Source organism: Passer domesticus, chromosome 5 (assembly GCF_036417665.1).
Source record: "Passer domesticus isolate bPasDom1 chromosome 5, bPasDom1.hap1, whole genome shotgun sequence".
Taxonomy (NCBI): Eukaryota; Metazoa; Chordata; class Aves; order Passeriformes; family Passeridae; genus Passer; species Passer domesticus.
In genome coordinates, this window is record NC_087478.1 from 55,352,184 (window position 1) to 55,371,533 (window position 19,350).

General features: G+C 37.6%; 1 protein-coding gene across 7 annotated transcripts in view; it reads left to right on the top strand.

The window, feature by feature from the left end:
* Positions 1–19,350, top strand: part of PACSIN2 (protein kinase C and casein kinase substrate in neurons 2) — a 53,529-nt gene that overhangs the window by 21,276 nt on the left and 12,903 nt on the right. For 4 of the 7 annotated variants that reach the window (XM_064420597.1, XM_064420599.1, XM_064420600.1 and 1 more), the window contains exons 2-5: positions 5,984–6,094; positions 17,183–17,339; positions 18,072–18,307; positions 18,987–19,142. In XM_064420597.1, coding sequence (XP_064276667.1) covers positions 6,035–6,094; positions 17,183–17,339; positions 18,072–18,307; positions 18,987–19,142 — 609 coding nt within the window. In that variant the 5' untranslated portion in view covers positions 5,984–6,034. The remainder of the gene's footprint in view (positions 1–5,983; positions 6,095–17,182; positions 17,340–18,071; positions 18,308–18,986; positions 19,143–19,350) is intronic. The other 3 variants (XM_064420595.1, XM_064420596.1, XM_064420601.1) reach the window with 1 other exon arrangement.

Genomic DNA, 19,350 nt, shown 5'->3' on the forward strand with positions numbered 1-19,350 from the left:
CATGTTTCAGATATACTTCTGTGCTGTGTTATTCCAGTTGTTTGATCAGTAATTTTAAGTTTCATTTATTTAGTAAAATAATCACTAAGGACCAAAATAGCTGTTCTTACTCATTTGATTATGCATTGTAAAATGTATCTGCTGTAAGATTGCATCACGCAGTGTTAATGTGCCTGAAGAGTTTAATTTTAGAGACTGTCTCCTCACTAGAGTTGTGGGGGATTTTTTTTACATGTGGTAATTATCATAGAAGTTTAATCTCTTTAGTGATCTTCTGATGTGTGCTGAAACTATGGCTTGAATGTGTGTTCATGGCTTGTGTACTTAGGGCAGTGAATGTGTGCTACTTTCAGTGGTTTCACATTCAGCATTTAACAGATGTGGGCATGGGCAATTATAATGCAATACCAAAGAGGTTGTTGTGAATCAAGCAACCTTAAACTCAAGATTTCCTTAATTGAGAAGTGCAGAGGGTTGTGTTACTCAGGGTTATGAATGACTCCTATGAACTGATAGCTTTTTGTTATTTAATGTCATTTTATGTTATTTGCTAACTGAAAAATGTCTAGGTGGCAAATTATTCAGTTTCCAAACTAGAAAATCTAGGAATAAACATTGCTCTCAGTCTCAGAGGAGTGTGCCTGGTAGGAAATAAGCTTGCAGAGTGTGTAACACAGCATGCATTTCCTAGATTCCTTCCTTTAGTGCTCACAGTTCACTGAATAGGTTGCTGTAAACTTCTTTCCAAAAATCATTTGGTGTATGGCTCTGCCAACTATAACATAGAGGCTGAATTCCCCAAGAAACAGTGATTCAATTACCTTTTATGGACATTTCTCTGGTGTTTGTTGCTGTAGTTGTTTTCTTCATTTAGACTAATGGATTATCTTAAATCCTTATGGAGGAGGGTGCTATTCTGCCTATTTTATAGATTGAAGAAGAGCTAGACCCAAGCCATCAATTTGAGACTCTACCTGTAAAAATCTAATGCCTAACTTCTGTTGCTAAAATGCAGTCATGTCTACTGATTGCAATTAGAAGACTTCACAGCATTGACTAGCAGTGATTAATCATAGTTTGATGCATTTCTTCCCTGCAGCCAGGGGCTGGAATTTTTTGGTGTCACTTGAATGTGTAAACTGAAGCATTCTTTTTTCCTGTATTTACTTTTCATATTAATTCACGGACTTTACACTGTCAGTAGCTGTGATTCTTAACAGCTTTTGTTATATGATTTCACAATATTGCTAAAGAAGTTATGTTACTTTTTTCTATGTAAACAGTAAACAGATTCCAACCCTGAAGAAACTGAGAACTCTTATAGAGCAAGTTCTTTGGACAAAATAGAAAACAAAGTAACATCTAAATTGCTTTATTTAACCAGCGAATGAGATTGGGCATATTCATGGCAGGTATACTTGTAGTTCACAGTATTTATTTCTGTACATGGAAGTCTTCTGTTCTGTGTGGAACAAAAGCTGAGAATTCAGTGAATAATAAGGAAAATATTATAGCTGAAAATTCTTCGGAGTAGCTAATTGAAGTTGAGTCATGTCCTTATACATAAGTAATTCACTCCTTAGTCATGAAACTTGGTATCTTGAAGAGTCAGATCCATGGTGACAAATGCTGTCATTCCAAAAATAAGTTTAAAAGGTAATGTGACCAGATGCTTTTCTCTCCTAGAGGCTGGTAGACTGTCTTTGTCTCAGCTTGTATCTGTAGAGTCCCTGGAGAAAATGTATGATGACACCAGTTGGTTTTCTAAGTATGGATTTTTTCTTTTTTCTTCTGTATCTCATCTTGAGGATAGTTAATCACTGGAATAGGTTGCACAGAGAGGTTGTGCCATCTCCATCCCTGCTGGTTTTCAAGATCCATCTGCACGAGAGTCGTGAGCAACCTGTGCTGATCATGCTTGGAAGGTTGCGTCACTCTTAGATGTTTCTCTGTTGTGGACCAGTTTGTCACCTAGGGCCACAGTTTAGTGATTGCCATGCTTTAAAGCAGCCTATTGTACATGGGACTGTAATTAGATTTTTTTAAATGCTGTCTTTTTGAGTATAGTGAAATATATTTTCAAAATAAACATTATCTTCCAAAAGAAGTCAGAATGTTAAAATTTCACTTTAAACAACCCTACCTGTTTCACAATAAGAGTTAATCAGTTATTTGTTATTAAAAGCCTGAGGGGGTTTAACTGAAGGATTTCTTTAAAAGCCTTTTCCCATCTTCCTGTTGAAAGATGCCTTAAAAGAAATTTTGAGATTCAGTGGATTATTTTAGCTTCTTAACAGTGTGCATTTGTTGCACAGAAAAAAAAAAATCCAATTGTTTCAACATGAACAAAGCTAGGAATTTTGCAAATTGCTTTCAAAGTAATATCAAAACCAACTTCTTGAGAGCCGAGGCAGCATCTTGTGTTCAGCTGCTTTTGCATGTGGTATCTGAAGGTCTGCTCCTTATTATTAGTTAATATTTTCTAAAATCCTTGTATGTTAAGCCCTCAGGATGTTTATAGCACCTTTTTTCACACCGTGGGGCACTAGCAGTGAGGAAGAAATTCAAGGCCTGTAGTGTAAAGCATAGCTAGAATGTTCCCTAAGAGGAAGCTTAAAAAATAAAAGCCACCTTTATGTATTAAGGTCCATTTCCTTGTGGCAAAGATCAGTGTATCCTAATTTACAGGAATTGCTTGAAATTCAGAGCCAAGAAACCGAAGCCTTGTTTGTTTGCATCATTTCTGTAGCTATTACAGTATGTACTGCTTAAGATGGACTTACTTTCTGCACTTGGACTTTGTGATTTATTTTTAGCCTATATAAGCTCTTGTGGCTAAAGTGTGCTTGTGACAAAAGGCAGCAGGGGCTCTGAACTGGTAAGACTTTCTCTGGGCTGCTTTTTTGGTGGCTATAGCGCTGTGCTACTGTTTGCTTAACAGTTGGGGGACAAGAAAAAGGTGCTAAAGAGATGTGCCTGGAGTTGTGGAATGAGAAGAACAAAAGTGGGTGAAGCCAAACTGTTGTGAGAATATAGGAAGTGGGTGTAGCACTGTGCTTTCCTATGGAGTTATTGGTTCTGCTGCAATCCAGCTCACCAAAGAACCCCCAGCTCTGTGAGATGCAGGTGATCACTTGTGCAGAATCTGTGCAGAACTCATCTTTCTTGTTGTATCCATCTAAATTTTCTAGATTTTAAGTGACATCTGTAGTTGTTCATAGGTTTTCTTTTACAGTAAAATGGAGGACCCTGAAAAACAAAAAAAAAGTGCAATGAACTTTACTTGTGAAAACCTCTGCAAATTTACTTGGAGGATGGGAGGACCAAACCCTGACAAAAAATGTGCTAAAGGCCTGGCTTCTGTAATAATTCTATTTTGTGAGGGTAGCATGACTCATACCACTTAATGTTCCTATCTCAGTATATAGTTTATTTTTAAGTAGGGCTGTAAAAACTGTTTTTCTGTACCAGTTGTTGCTATGACTTCACAATGTTTCCCTAAATGCGCTTGCTCATACTTTCTCACAGCATAGTATTTGGCATCTTAAGACTTTTATTCCATCAGTATTTCCTGAGTGCTGATAGTTTTAATGCTTCCATGGAAAAAAAGGATAACTCCATGTATTATATAGTTCTAGTCGAGGAGGAATAAAAGGGTTTTTTAAAAATCCAGTCACCACAACCTGTTTCTTCATTTAAGAAAGTGTTCCTGTGTTTGAACTTTTTCAATCTTTCCATGTAACTTTTCTGAGTAAATTTGCAGGAATGATATAGTTTAAGCTATTTTGTTAACGGTAAGTGGACACTGTATTATTACTTCAGAACACTTTCATTGTCTTTTTTAACCGTAATTGGAGGGAAAAAATACTGCTAGTGTGGTTTGGGAGAGTGGGATGGATGACTGGATGGGATGGGCTGAAACTTTCCTCTAAGTTTATATTTCAGAGTTTGTTTTTCCAAGTTGCTGAAAACAACAGCTCTCCAGCTGTCTGACAGATCTATTCCAAATGGCAGTGAACACTTTGGTTCAAAGATCTTGATGTAGAGGAGACAAACTGCCCTAAGCCTTCCTGACAACCTTTGGAATGTCATTCCTGCCTTGTTCTGCATGGCATGCCTAGCTGTTTAATTTTAAACTATTTTTATGAATTGGTCCAGCTAGTTGCAAGCTTACTGCAGTTTGGTTTCCTCCTTATACTGCTTTATAGCTGTCTAAAAAAGGATGTGGAAAAATACACTTGTGTTACCACAGATGTAATCTTTGCTTACCTGAATGTATTGTAAAATGGCAAGGGACAAAATTTATCTGGAAAGAACACATTCTGTGTAAAGGTGTGCTGCTAGAGAAACTGACAATTGCACAGTGTTTAAATTTTTCCCACTTGGTTCAGTAAAAGCACAGGTGGATAAGCTGTTTTTTTGATAATTACTAATAACAAAATTTGAAGATTGTTGCATTAATATGTAAAAATAATTTGCCTTTATATGATTTTCCTTTCTAGTTTGCCATTTTGTAGAACCCTTAATATATTTTGTCTGTCTTTTAAAAATAGAATTCTAACAATTGATGTTCCTCTTGTGGTTTTTGTTCCATATTCAGCATTAAGGTTATGTAAGCTTTTTTGTGAATTACATTATGTAAATAATTGGATGAAAAACTGATAAGGAGAAACATCTTGTCTTCCCAGCCAGAGTAATTTTGTTATGTTTGTGCTGCAACTCTCCAAAAAACTATTTTGTTTCAGTAGCTGGGTTTTGTTACGAACAAGTGCCTAGCCTTATGGCATGGTTATTCTCAGTGTATTCCAGGAATGCCAATTTAGTGTTGAATTTTCCTTGCCTGTGAGTCTTTCAGTGGGGTTTCTCTCAGCAGCTTGTCCTAACCACTGGGCAGCAAGGTCAGGTTTGGAGATGTTTTCAGCCCCCTTTTGAAGGGGGCATGGTACTTTAAGAGAAAGCAAAAAAAAAAAAAAAAAAGGAGAGGGAGCTTCAACTTACATTCTACTGATAAAAGTATTTATTCCACAAGGGGTGGTAAAATCTATTTACCTGTATATATTTCTGGTAGTAGTTAGAGATAAACTTGTCATGAGACAGCCAAACAGGGGAACCTGGTGAAATATCTGCAGAGATCAGACAGGGATTTGTTTGTGTGTTTTGGGATGCAGCTGTTTCCTTTCTCTCCTACCTCTTGGTCTCTAGCCCACAAACTGCATTTGTGGATGCAAATGCCTGGATTTTTGTCTCAGTAATGTTTTTGATGTTAATCTTACATGTTAGCTTAGGGTAACCCTAACCTTTTTCATACGAAGTCATTCATAAGGTCATCTGCTTTGATGAGGATAGATTATATTTTTCTCCATTGCAGTTGTGTCTATAAAAGTGAAAATGCCTGAATTGTTAAGGTAATGACTTATTTCTAATAAAGCTCAGAATTCAGAGCTGATGGGTTTTCTGTTTGTTCGTTTTGCTGAAATAGAACAATGACAAGGAGACATTTATTTTTCTTTAGATCAACAAATTTTTGTCTTAAATATTTCCAGTGGGTTTCATTGTATAACAGATTTCCAGTGGAAAAGGAATAGGACTTGGTGCCGGTTATTGTTGCAGAAGCAAAGTTCAGCTGATTGTCTTGTAGGAATGCTTTGAAAGTGGAGTAGTTAATGAGTAAGCATCTCACTGCTCAATTTTTTCTTTGGGTTATGATAGGAAATTTTATCATTAAATGAACTCAAGAGTCTAGTGAATTGTGATATAAGCAGATGCATTGAGTGTTTTCTGGACAACAAATGTCAGGATAAGAGCCACAAACTGTGTGGTAGAAGTTTTCTGTTCCAAAATGCCCTGTGTGGTTACCTCTTGTTTTTATTTGGCATCTTTAGATATCAAAATACTGAATGAAGTTGCTTAACATAATTTTTTTCATAACTTCAAAACTTCACTTCCTTAACAATGCTCATAATTTTTTTTCTTTTTTTTACAGACTCTGGAGGTGTTTAAGCTCTGAATACTTAGAAGCTCTTCATATATAACAATGTCTGGCTCATATGATGATTCTGTTGGAGTAGAAGTTTCTAGTGATAGCTTCTGGGAGGTAATCTAAATGTTCTGTTCAATATTTTAATTTTATTTTTTACTCGTATTGTAGAAAATCTCATTTTTGTGCACTGTAAATTGTGGAGAGAGCTGCAATACAACGCACATTGGTTACTGTGATCTGCAGAAATAGCCTTCGGGGTAGAAATTACCTTTTGGATTTTGACCTATTCCTTTTGAGGGCTTTAGTGGGCACAGACTTGAAGATCATCCACTTGGGTACGGGTATGGAATACAAAATTGAACCTTTGTCAATTTTTATTGTCAAGGAAGGCCATATATGAGTAGCTTTTAAAATCATCAGTGTTAAATCTCAAGTAACTGTTCCAAGCTACTGTAAGCGTACATAAATTACAAAAGTAAGATACTGTGTGGAGGTACTGCCTGTCTCCTGTTTGTATCTCGATATAAGTATAAACTTTCTTGAGACAAGTTATTCTTATCTCAGTGTAAAAGCATACATACAGAAAGATAATATGAAGTACTTCATGATATCAGCAATTTGTGCTGCCCCAATCTGACACAGATGCTGTGATAATTTAAGCCCTTTCCTTAAGAAAGGAAAATCTGTAAAGCAGAGATACTTTTACAAAAACAAGTCATTTTCTTTGAGTAAAAAGAAAGGTTTGGCAGTGTCAATACTGACACAATTGGAGGTAAGTACACTGTCCAAATTAGCTGTATTCAGTAGGACAAACTTCTACCATTTGAGAGGGAGCTCTTTTGAGTTTGAACTATAGCAAACATGAAAATGCCTTGGGAGAACCTGTCTGAATTTACCAGACACCTGTGTTAGACAGCTTGATTTTGGTGACCTGATATTGTACTTGGAAATGTAAGCTTTTCTAGACTTCTAAACTGTGCTCTTTGTGGTGACAACATACTACATTTTGGTGCAGATCTCTCATGTTTTTTCAGTATATTCTGTAAAAGGCCTAATGCTAGTGAGTACAGTTTTTTTGAGATGATTACTGTTATGTTAAATATATCTGTCTTCTTTATAAATAAGTTCTTTTAAAATCACTCTTTTAAGCCTTGACCCCTTTTGTTGTAGGGGTCCTTTGTAGGATGACTGCAGACAAACTATTGGGATCATTTGATGTATAACCACAAAGATTGTTCTTGTTAAAATGATGCTTGGGAAGCCATGGCAATCAGGTGAAATTCCAGGTGACAGGAAAGAGTGAAACATTCTACCTGTCTTTAAAAGGGGCAGAAAGGAGAACCCTGTGAACTACTGCTCTTGGAGATGTCTCTCAACTGGCTGTGATCCTGAGCAATCTGAGCTATCACACCTGCTCTAAGCAGGGGATTGAGCTACCTGATCTCCAGAGGGTCCTTCCAAACTCAGTTTTACTGTGTGGTTTGTTATGTGCTGAGACAATGTCCTGAGCAGTCTTGCTTGCTAGAAGTGTTTCAAAATAAAACGAGGAGGCAGTCAGGAAAAAAGAATTCTGGAGGGATATTTTGATGTGTGTTGGGATATTTTGATGTGTGTTGTGCATCGTATACTTGGCAGTGGAACGTGATTTCTGACTGGCTGTTCTGTACCAAGCTGTTGTCTTCCATCAAATAATCATGTCTGGAAGCATAAAAGCTGAGTGAATAAGAATGAGTTCAAATTTGTCCAAACATAATCATCCTAGTTTACAGAACATTTCAAAGAATTAAATCCAATAAAGCATGATCAGAAATGACAATTACCTTAAATTAGTGCCTTCATGAAGGTTTGTTTAAATGTACTTGATACTTATAGGTGTTTGTGCTGTTGGTGACTTGACTTATATCATTTTGTAAACACTACTACTTAAGTCTGTTTCCTTGGACTTGTCTGTGTATTCTTTCTGTTTCATAAGCAGTATGAGTAGACTAATGTATAATGCATGAGCATACCTTTCTTTATCCTTGGATAAGGAAATGTTAGACTTCTGTATAGCAATCAGTTGGTTTTGTTATAGGTTTGTCTCTTTTTTTGGTGTATAACCACGAAGATTGTTCTTGTTAAAATGATGCTTGAAAAGCCATGGTAATCAGGTGAAATTCCAGGTGACAGGAAAGAGCGAAACATTCTACCTGGCTTTATAAGGGGTAGGAAAGAGGACTCTGGTAACTACTGACCTGTCAAACTCACCTCTGTGCCTTCAAAGATCATAGGACAGACTTTCTTAGAAGCTCTGATAAGGCACAAGGAGGGTGTTGTTAACTCCCCATGTGTGGAGACACGAGGCTTGACTCCATTTTAAGAAGGCTGATTTATTATCTTATGATATATATTATATTAAATATTACATAAAAACTATACTGAAAGAATAGAGAGAAAAGAATCATCAGAAGGCTACAAAGAACAAGAATAGAATAGAAATGCATAACAAAATCTTGTGACTGCTCACAGCCTCGGCACAGGTGGCTGTGATTGGTTATCAAGTGAAAACAATCCACATGGACCAATGGAAGATGCACCTGTTGCATTCCACAGTAGCAAATAGTTATTGTTTACATTTCTTTCCTGAGGCCCTCAGCTCCTCAGGAGGGGAAAAATCCTAGCAAAGGATTTTTCATAAAATATCATGGTGACAGGAGGGCAGGGAGGTGATTTGATGCAACCGAGAGCAAATCTTGCATGACCAACGTTGTCACCTTTTCCAGTTGAGCAGCTCCATCAGTGGGCAAGAGAAAGGGTACAGATGTAATTTATGTGGTTTGCTGTAAAACCTTTGACATGGTCTCCCATAACATCCTTCTCTCCGAGCTGGGGAGACATGGATTCTGTGGGTGGATTGCTGGATGGAAAAGGAATTAGTTGGGTGGCTGCATCCAGAGAGAAGCAGTCAATGGCTCAGAATCCCAGTGGACATTGGTTACAAGTGGTGTTCCTCAGGGGTCCATACTGGGACCAGTATTTAATATCTTCATTAAAGGCATAGAGGGATCGAGGGCACCTTCAGCAGCTTTGCAGATGACACCAAGCTGAGGGTGCAGTGACAATCCAGAGGGACCTGGACAAGCTCAAGCAGTGGCCCATGGGAATCTCATGAGGTTTAACCAGACCGGGTGCTGGTGCTGCCCCTGTCTTGGGCACATCCCTCTGTGTGATGGATCCAGCCAGGGATGAGCAGATGGAGCAGCCCTGGCAGAAGGACTTGGGGGTGCTGTGGGTGGGAGCTGGCCCTGCCCCAACCCAGAACCCCCCCTGTGCTGGGCTGCACCCAGAGCCCCAGGGCAGCAGGGCAGGGGGGATTCTGCCCCTCTGCCCCACTCTGCTGAGTGCCCCCTGCAGGGCTGCATCCAGCCCTGGGGCCGGCACAGGAAAGACAGGGAGCTGCTGGAGCCAGGGACACCAAGAGGATCAGAGGGATGGAGCAGCTCTGCTGGGAGGAAAGGCTGAGGGAATTGGGAGTGTTCAGCCTGGAGAAGAGCAGGCTTTGGGGTGACCTCATTGTGGCCTTCCAGTACCTGAAGGGAACCCACAGGAAAAAGGGAGAGAGATTCTTGACAAGGGCCTGGGGTGACAGGACAAAGGGGAATGGCTTCACACTGACAGAGAGCAGGTTTAAATTGGATATCAGGAAGAAATTGTTCCCTGCAAGGATGGTGAGGCCCTGGCACAGGGTGCCCAGAGAAGCTGTGTCTCACCCCTGGCAGTGTCCAAGGCCAGGCTGGATGGGGCTCTGAGCAAGCTGGGCTAGTGGAAGGTGTCCCTGCCCATGGCAGCGGGGTAGAACTGGACGATGTTTAACATCTCTTCCAATCCAAGCCATTCCATGATACTTCTGGTTTAGAGTCATCTATCCAAACTAAATTTGACTGCATTTTAGTCTAAAACCCATTCTTTTTTATATGTTCTGAATTGGTTGGTTTGTTTCTGAAGACTGCAACTTTGAATTCTGGTCTTAATCTTTCTCAAAAGGGTTAAACAGCTTTGATCAAAGTATTTTGTTTGATTGGATTAGAAAAGCTGTGGTGCCTCTGGAATGCCAGCTGAGTGCTTCATGTCTCATGTCACAGGAAATAAAGAAGAACTCCTAATTTGGAAGTTGTTTTGTTACTATGGATTCTGACATTTATGCCCTTGTTAGAGGTTTTTCAAGATTTTTGACGCAGTAAATTTTTTCTTTGTTTTTAAAGTCAGCTTACAGTTTGTTAAAAGCCACCTTGATGTTTTAGTGCCACAGCTGAAAGCAGCGAATGTATTTGAACTTGGCTGTGGCACAGAAGTGTGAGTCTGGCAGGGTGAGCTTTCGAGTTTGTTCCCTCACACGCCAAAATAGCTGTGATTTATTTACCTTTGAACTGTGCTGCAAAGTCCATCTTTTTCTTAAAGGCATTTGGAAAAGAGTAACGTTTCTGGGACCTAGCTGAAAAACTGACTGTCAAAGCTGTTTTTTGCTCACTGTATATCTATTGAAACGAAAACATTTTCAGTTGTTGAAAGTTGGTTGTTCTGTTGAGCTGATGAGAATGGTACCTAATAAAGTGTTGATAAGCGAACTTCAAAGCTTTTGCCATTGCTGTTGACAGAGCTTTCATTGTCTTTAGGACATGAAACACTTTGTTCTCTATCAGTTTGCTGACTCTAGAAGGCTTTGGTTTCTTTTGGAACTGTCACTGCCTTTGCTATGGTTTCTTACTAAAAAATGTAAATCTGGAGTCTGTAATTGCCTGGTAGTAGATTTATTACTCTAACCTTGTCAGGTTGCATATGCTCAGACTGTCCGTGGAGCAGTTCAGTGCAGGTTACTTAATCTGTTAAACTTGTTTTATTAAGTTGCTATTTCAATACTGTTCATGGACATTTCCAGTTCTGGCACTGAGAGTTAAGTTCAGTGCTGGAAATACATACAAATAGTAACTGGTTTCCTCTAAAGGTTAGTAGTTTTTATTACAACACAGATATTGTTATCAGGTTCTGATTTGTGGTTGGGAAATTGCTGTCTTGTTGAAAGGGAATTGGAGAAGTTGCTGTTTGAACTTGTGTTCATGGTGATAGCTTACTGTAGATCTGGCAGTCAAAAAATGTGGGTAAGTCAAGGCTTAGGCAGGGGTAGTATCTTGTATCAGAACAGCTGATATGAGTCAAAAAAACAGGCTTTCAGAATTATACATGTTTGTTAAGCGTGCCAAAGAAATAGCAGCAGCTTTTGTAAATAAATTGAAGTGTTATTTGGTAAACCCAAGAGACTACTTCAAGGCTTTTTGTCTTCTAGCAGGATGACGAATCCTTTTCAGTAGAACAAAAGTACTTTAGGAGTCAAAGAATTTTGTACATGGTTTGGTTTTTTTTGTACATGTTTTGATACAGCTTGCTTAGAGAACAAAGAATTGCAAAATACTAAGAAAATACTTTCTGAAGAGTAATTCCCACAATAGCACTGGAGGATTTAATCAAAGTTTCAGTTGTACTAGTGTCTTAAATTATCTAAGAGGTGGAAATTTCACTGTGCTAATTTATTTTTCTGTCTCAATGTACCTTGGTGTGTCTGGTTAAGCTCATGACTCTCCCTGGGTGTGGAAATCCTAGAGACTGAGGAATCTTGTTGATGTGCTCTAAGAAGGCATTCCTTCATCTGTGTTAATTAGCTGACAAGGGTGATGTGCTCTGGGTAATCCAAGGTTGTTGCTGATAGCCTGAAGCAGGGTGGCAGCAGGTTTTCCAAGGGAAAGTGTAAAAGGTACAGTTTGAAAGCCTTTCAATTTCTTTCTCATCTATCATACGGAGTTTTAGCATTTGCATGACTGCTGTAATGCATCATAATCAGTTGTGGGACTTCCTGCATCCAAAAATAGACCAGTCCAAAAACTGGTTAGTTCCAACCTTGTGTTGCTTTAGTTAAAACATGAGAAGTGGGCATGAGACCTATTGGCTTTGTCCTACTGGAGTAGTTTGGAATGTCTATGAAGGAATTTGGTATATTAATAATTAACAAAATGCATCATAAAGTTTGCTTTCTGTTTATTAAGCTCCAACCTTATGCTGGTAATCACTATAAGGGATTATTAAAAGAAAATGCCTTGGGCAAGATGAGACCAATGCTCTTGTTCAGTTACATACCTGTGAAGGTAAGGAAGCCAATGAGAGTGTTTCTAGAGACCAAAGGGAACTGTATGTCTATCTTGCAAGGTAAGACATCAAAAGAAGCTACCCTGCCTGTGGAGGCACTTACTTTAAATGAGCTCTAGGTCCCTCAGAGACTGTGTGCTTCCTTATCTCCCTGACTTTCTGCTAGCATCAGCAATATGGAGCCCATTTATTGCAGGGGTGTTTCAAACACCTACTTACCCACACAGAAATAGTCACTGAACAGCTGTTAAACCTGCAGCTGGGATTATTTTAGCCCTGTGAGCGGTTCCCTTGGAGGACAGGACATATGTGCATTCTAAAGTACTGAACGTAGGGCTTTTGTTGCATTCTGAAGGATTTGCTGAGAATCCATTAGCAATATAAGACTTTCAACCTCTCAAAGTGGAAGTTGATCCTCTGTGTAATATGGATGAATTAAATTTGGCCTCTGTTTGCATTGCCATTGTTCCCTGCCCCCTTCTAACCATATAAAAAAACAACAAAACCAACAACTAAAAAACTCCTTCCCAAAACAAAAATCCCAACCAACCAAAGCAAGACCCAAATGCAACATTCTGGATAAAAATATTTGGACTTTGCAATAGTAGATTCCTGTGACATAGTTGTTTTTTAAATCTCCTCCTAAGTTTGAGCAATGGAATATTTTTCATTTCTATTGCTAGTGTTTGCTTTAGTGGTGTATTTAGCTTAAGATTTAAACTAATGCTCACAGGTACTTGGACTGTGTGTGCTAATTATGCACCAAGATAATTATTCTTATTTCTAAAAACCACACAGTGGTTGTAGATGTTTAAGCTGGTTGAAATGTTTGGAAACTTCACGTTTGATGTAGCTGGAAAGAAATTTTCCTCATGGTTAAATGGAATGCTGGAAATAGTATGTTGGCCATTGGTATGTGTGGGTTTGACTATGAACCTTTAAAGCTTATTATTCTGTTTCATGCCTAGGAGTATTTGTCCCTAAAAATACCTTGTTGACTTTCTTTTGAATGGTTCCAGTTCATAAAGGCTGATTTGTTATGAATAAGCTCTGCAAGCTTGGAAAAAGAGTTGACAAATCTATCTGCAAGCATTTGAAACTCTTGAAGTATTTATGGTATAATGTTTGTCACGATATGCTGAAATTACCTAACAGGAGTTTAGCAATAGCTGAATGTTTGTCACCTTCTGGGCTGCTAACAAATGAAAATACTCTTCTTTTTTCTCTCAGTGTACCAGAAAAACCTGCAAGGTGTGTTTAACACTCTAGGCTTTTGTGCTGCTCTATGAATATGCCTTAAAATTAAAAAAAGAGTCTAACAGTTGAGGTGAAGGAGCCAACATAATTTAAGACTCTCCCTTTGTGTTTAGTGCTGTGAAATTGTAGAATAATGAGGCTGCAAACTCTTAGATAAATTCCCACTAAAGATCCTATCAGTGTCAGTGCTTGGCTCCCTTGGTAAAAGGCAAGCTGCCTGTACTGCCAACTACAGGATGATCAATGCCTTATCAGAGGATACCTCTGTGGTTTTTTCTGGACCTTACAGATTCCCTAAATCTTAGATTTGGCAGAGAATTTCAGATTACATTCCTGTGCTCATGCCTGAGAGAAAATGATAAAATCAGAAGGAATGTGTTCTTGGTTAAGCTAAATGGAGACATGACAGCATCTATAGTGTCTGTAAGTGATAAATGGGGCAAAATAGGATCAACTGAGATTTATTAGCAGCAAAGCTCAGTATTTTTTGCAGTGGAAGAGGGTTAAAACTGATGGTTAATTCAAATTAGAACAGGTAGGAAGAATGACACAAAATCATGAATCACAATTTTCTTGGAATGAATTGATTACATTAAAAAAGTGACCATTATAATGGTATTTTTAAGAAATAAACTCTTGGTTATTTCCTTTTGAAGTGTTTCTGAGAACAGGGTAAACAGTGAGTGAATTTGATATCATGTAATAAACTATCTCTTTCAGATGGATGTATTTGTTGATACTAAAATGAAAGTGGGGTTATAGTTTTTTAATATCTATTTTTCTACTTGAAATGGTAAGAAAGTTTGTAGTCTTACAATTTACCTTTCTGAAACAAGTATTTTATGTGTAGGACATGAAGACTTAGAACTTCATGTCATAACTTCATTCATGTCTTAGTTGTCTGCTGTCTGTTTAGCAAGAAATAGTGCAATGCTCAGAATGATCAGGAAATTATTCTAACTAGCAAAATTATGTATGTTCATGTACTGTATACGGCTAATTGAGAAATCTGAAAATTGCCAGGCATTATGTAAATTGGCTCTGACTGAAACAAAAAAGCACAGGATTTTTTTTCTTGTTTTGTTCCTGGTGAGTTGCTACAAATAAAAGAATTCTTCATTTTTAATTTGCTGAAATACTTCTTGTGAACGGGAAGGGGGAAGTCTTGCACAATTTTTGCCATTTACCTCAGAAATTGGAGAAGAGAGTCTTGAATAAACAATGTATAAGATCATGTTTTTCAGAGTTCAGGTTGTCTTGAGTGTGTTTCTAGGTTTTTCATTTATTGTTTTAACTTCTCTACAGTTAATCTAGTGTTCCTTGACCACCTAAAGACTGAAATTCTTTTCCCTTTACTTGGCTCTGTGGCTTAAGGACCTTGTGTCTCAAATCTTATGTCCTACAATGATAAGCTGCACATTCCACATCTCTAAAATGTGTCGTTGCAGTGTCCCTAACTTAAAATGCAGTTTTTAAAAGAAACCACTAGGTTTTCTAAATGTTACATGCCAAGTTATATAACTTATGTTCTCTGTCATGAAACACAGAAAAAAATGCTGTATTTCCAAAATTCTAGCATTCCTGATAGGGCAAATTTCAGTATAAAAGGCTTTCTTTGCAATACCAGATTATTTTCTAGTATTGTAGGCCTGGTTCCTCTTTATACTGATTCTAAACTGTGATGCTGAGTTCCTTCAGTCATTCTGTGAGGAAGAGGAGAAGGAGGTGGTGGGTGAATTATCTGTGGTGTGCATGCAGCTCTTTAAAGGTGCCCTTATGTGATGACAGTGAATGGTCACGGGTAAGCGCAGTTCAGTTCTCTGAATACCTGCATGAAATTTGTCAACTGTTTGGTGCTACCGTGAAGTTAGAATTTGCTCAGAATGAAAGGATTAAATATACCACAGGGCAACGAGCTCTCATTCAATATTACCATTTAAAATACTAATTTAATAGTGAGCATTTATGAAAGGAAATGTTGGTGCTACAGACATAAATCCCTGGGCTCATAGCTGGAGACACAAATTGATGCTAATGTAAGGCTTCAGTAGTTGTACTAAGCTAACATAACCTGTTTTGAAAGTCTGCTTGATTGTCACTTACAGCTGGAGTAATTTTGAGCAGATGAATGATTTGTCTTTCATTACAAAGACAAAGATTGTACCTCCATGTTCTTGGAGGTATTTAATTCCCTTAACACTTTGATTAAGTATGTATAAATGCCTACTTCTCCATTTCCATTTGTCCTGAAAATAGAAGGTTATTTTTCATGCTTTTTTGGTAATAGATGCAATTAGTTGACATGGATGCATTGACTCTCTCTGGTCACTTCTTATCTTCAGTTATATTGTGGTTTATGTTTAAATGGGCAGGGGGTGTGTGTATGCCTTTGTTTACGTGATTTAGACAAATCAGAGACTGCTAACTAATACCTTACTTAGATGCTACCTAAATTCCTTTGATCTGTTGAAATGGATCCAGTCCAAAACAAAAAACATGCTCAGATGAATCCTTCGAAGCCACTAAGAGAAATGGCTTTGTCATGTCATTGATGGTTTTGATTTTTTTTTTACCAGATTTAATGAGAAGGCCTAGCATATGTCTGTATTTATAGTATAGTCATTTATTCCTCCAGCACTTAGTATAGGGATTTTTTCCCCCTTTTAATAGTATTCCCCTATATACTGTTTTTCTCTGTCAGATGTGAAGCAGATATGATTCAAATGTAAAAATTACTAACATGCTTTAAGTATTTGAATATTTTATCTACTGCCTTGCTGCTAATCTTTGTTTTTCAGCCAGGTAATTTGGGCAGATAAGAAACTGGCTGTGATATTTAATAGGCTGTGCAAGTTCTCTTAGAGTTCTTAGGTCTTGTTTAATGTTTACAAAAGCCAGCCTGAGTGACCTTGAATTCAGTGGAAATGTTACACTGGGAGCAGTGTAAGGCTTTTTTCCTTTTCAGACATTTAGATTTGTTATTCCATGTTGCTGTGTGCACAGAAGTGAAAGGGGAGTGTTAATTATGCAGTGGATGTTCATTATCTGGTGTAGATTTTGCTCCATGTCCTCATTTTATTATAGCTTGTACATTGAGCAATTGTGGGGGGTTTTTTCTTTAGTATTTACAATTCTAAGTAAGGTAACTCCACGTCACTGCTGTCCGTATCTTCTCACTTTAAATTCTGGAGCATACTTTGGAAATAAATGCTATCTGGTTTTTCAGCAGTAACTGCATTCTTAAAAACTATTAATATGGTTGATAAAGATGTTGCAATGCTCCTTTGCATGTCTCTGCAGTTTTATTAATCCTGGAAGATTAAACACAGCATAAAATTAAGATATTAGGTACTTGATAATGAATATTGAAGAGGGAAAGAATACTCTTATTATTTCTCTTAATATTCTCCACTATCTAGAACATTACCAAGAAATAATAATGCAGAGCAATTGTGGTGACTGCCCATAATTACATTGCAAACTTAGTAAAATATAATAAAGCTTTCACTTTTAAAATTAACAACTTTCTTTTACAGGGGAACTCGTAGCCTCTGCTGCATTGTTGCAGTTAAGTCTTATGAATAATTTATTATTAATTTTAATGTTTCAGTTAGGTTTTGTGATTAATTGATTTAAGATAAATTAACCTGATTCCATAATTGATTTTCCTGCTGTATTATCTTACTCTTAGTTTACAGTATTTCTGTTAATTAGAGATTTCTCTTGTTTTCAGAGCTTTCAATCAGAAATTAAGTTTTTGTCTCTTGGTAGGTTGGAAATTACAAGAGGACAGTAAAACGAATTGATGATGGCCACAGACTTTGCAATGATCTTATGAATTGTATTCATGAACGGGCACGGATAGAGAAGGTGTATGCTCAGCAGCTCACAGAATGGGCTAAAAGGTGGAAGCAACTTGTGGAGAAAGGTAATGCTGAGTTTGAACTCTGACAACTTTCTCAAATGGAAAAAAAATATTTCTGTGTATCTTTGTTTTGGTAAGTACAAAGGAGAAATACTGTATGCTTTCGCCTATAATCCAGTTTTTGCAAGAGGCTCAGTAATGTGAAAAATGACCAAGCTTTTTTTGATAAAAACCCAACCAAGCAAAGCCCTGCTCTTTTGCAAGTTTGCTTCTTTCTTGCTGAAGCAGATGAATCTTGCCTCCAGTACTGAGTTATGTTCTAAAGAACTGTCTGTTCGAGATAATTACCAGTGAAGTTTGAAAAGGGATTTTGAATAACAAGGGGGCAGTGACTGTGGGGGAAAGACTGGTAATTAAAGACCTAGGCATTGCTCTAATAGAAGGCTACGGTGATACTATTTAATATATTCTGCAGTAGTTTATCCTTCCATGGTTATTCACCCTTCAAAAATTATGTTGAGAAACTGAAGGCAGTTCAAAGGGGAGCTCACATGTGGAATACTGAGAACTGTGGTACAAGGGTAAGGACTCCAGACTAAATTAATATTATTTTTTCTGGCTTAAAAGTTTGTAATACTCTAAATTTATATGAAAAGGAATTGTTCCCTTTTCTAGATTTGCATCAGCATTGCTGTTTACAAGTGAATATAAGTCAATAGTTTCAGGTAGTTTCTTGGGAATATAAGTTCCATGTGGGTAATGGTTACTGAGAATGACACTTTTTGTTGTGTTTAGGCCCACAGTATGGAACAGTAGAAAGGGCTTGGTGTGCTTTTATGTCAGAAGCTGAAAAAGTGAGTGAACTACATCTAGAAGTAAAAGGTTCACTGATGAATGAAGATTTTGAAAAAATCAAGAACTGGCAGAAGGAAGCCTTTCATAAGCAAATGATGGGAGGATTTAAGGAAACCAAAGAAGCAGAAGATGGATTTAGGAAAGCTCAGAAACCCTGGGCAAAAAAGCTAAAAGAGGTACAGCAGTAGATTATGTATTAGATATCCTGTGTTATAATATACTAATGTTTTAAATCTCTATAAGGGAGTAAACTCCCTATTCTTTCTGCTGGATCCTCCTTTCTCTTAAAGATCTCTTGCTTTCTGTCCTCCTCTGAAAATAAATATTTTTATCTTGATCTCTCCTAATCTTGGTTAATTCAGTGAAAATCTGGGAAAAGTGAAATTTAAGATCTCATTTTAACAGTATCTTATTTCATGCAATTGAAAGTTATGAATTGCTCAAATAAATGAGGGAAAATGTATTTGTGGTGTTTCCCCCCCTCTCATATAACATTATTCTTAAATAACAGGTTGGTAGAAGAAAGGGGAGCAGATGAACGTGGGCATGAGTGAGAAGTGTTTAGTTGGGGACTTTCTGTAAACCTTTCGTTGAGCCTGTTCAACACTTCCCTAAGCTGTATGAGTGACATTTCTTGTATGGTGAAAGAATGCTCCAACGATTTCCTTACGTTACTCCTTATGTGTTGTTTATTCTTTGGCCTAAATGAAAACAATTTCCCCCTCTCCCCAAAAATAGAAAAATCATCCTGAAAACAAAACCTAACAATTTCTTCATTGCAACACAATTTTATGGCTAAGATTTTATGGTTGCTGTAGACTGTTCCAGATGCAAAGACTCAAATCGCTTTTGTAGGTGGAAGCTGCAAAGAAAGCTTATCATGCTGCCTGCAAGGAGGAGAAACTAGCTATATCCAGAGAAACAAACAGCAAAGCTGATCCAGCACTGAATCCTGAACAACTCAAGAAATTACAAGACAAAGTGGAGAGAAGCAAACAAGATGTACTAAAGGTATATTGAATGTTTCTTGACCTATAGCTTGTACATATTTAAGCTCTTTTCCCCTCCTGAATATGCTGTGAACACCAGTTCACATAGCTCTCTGTCACTTCCAGTTCTGTACCAAAGTTTAGTTTTCTCCCAAAAATGTGTTCTTGCCAAATTTTTCTTCTCTGAAGATGAATAATGTATGACCTCTATTTCATTTAAGTACTTTTAG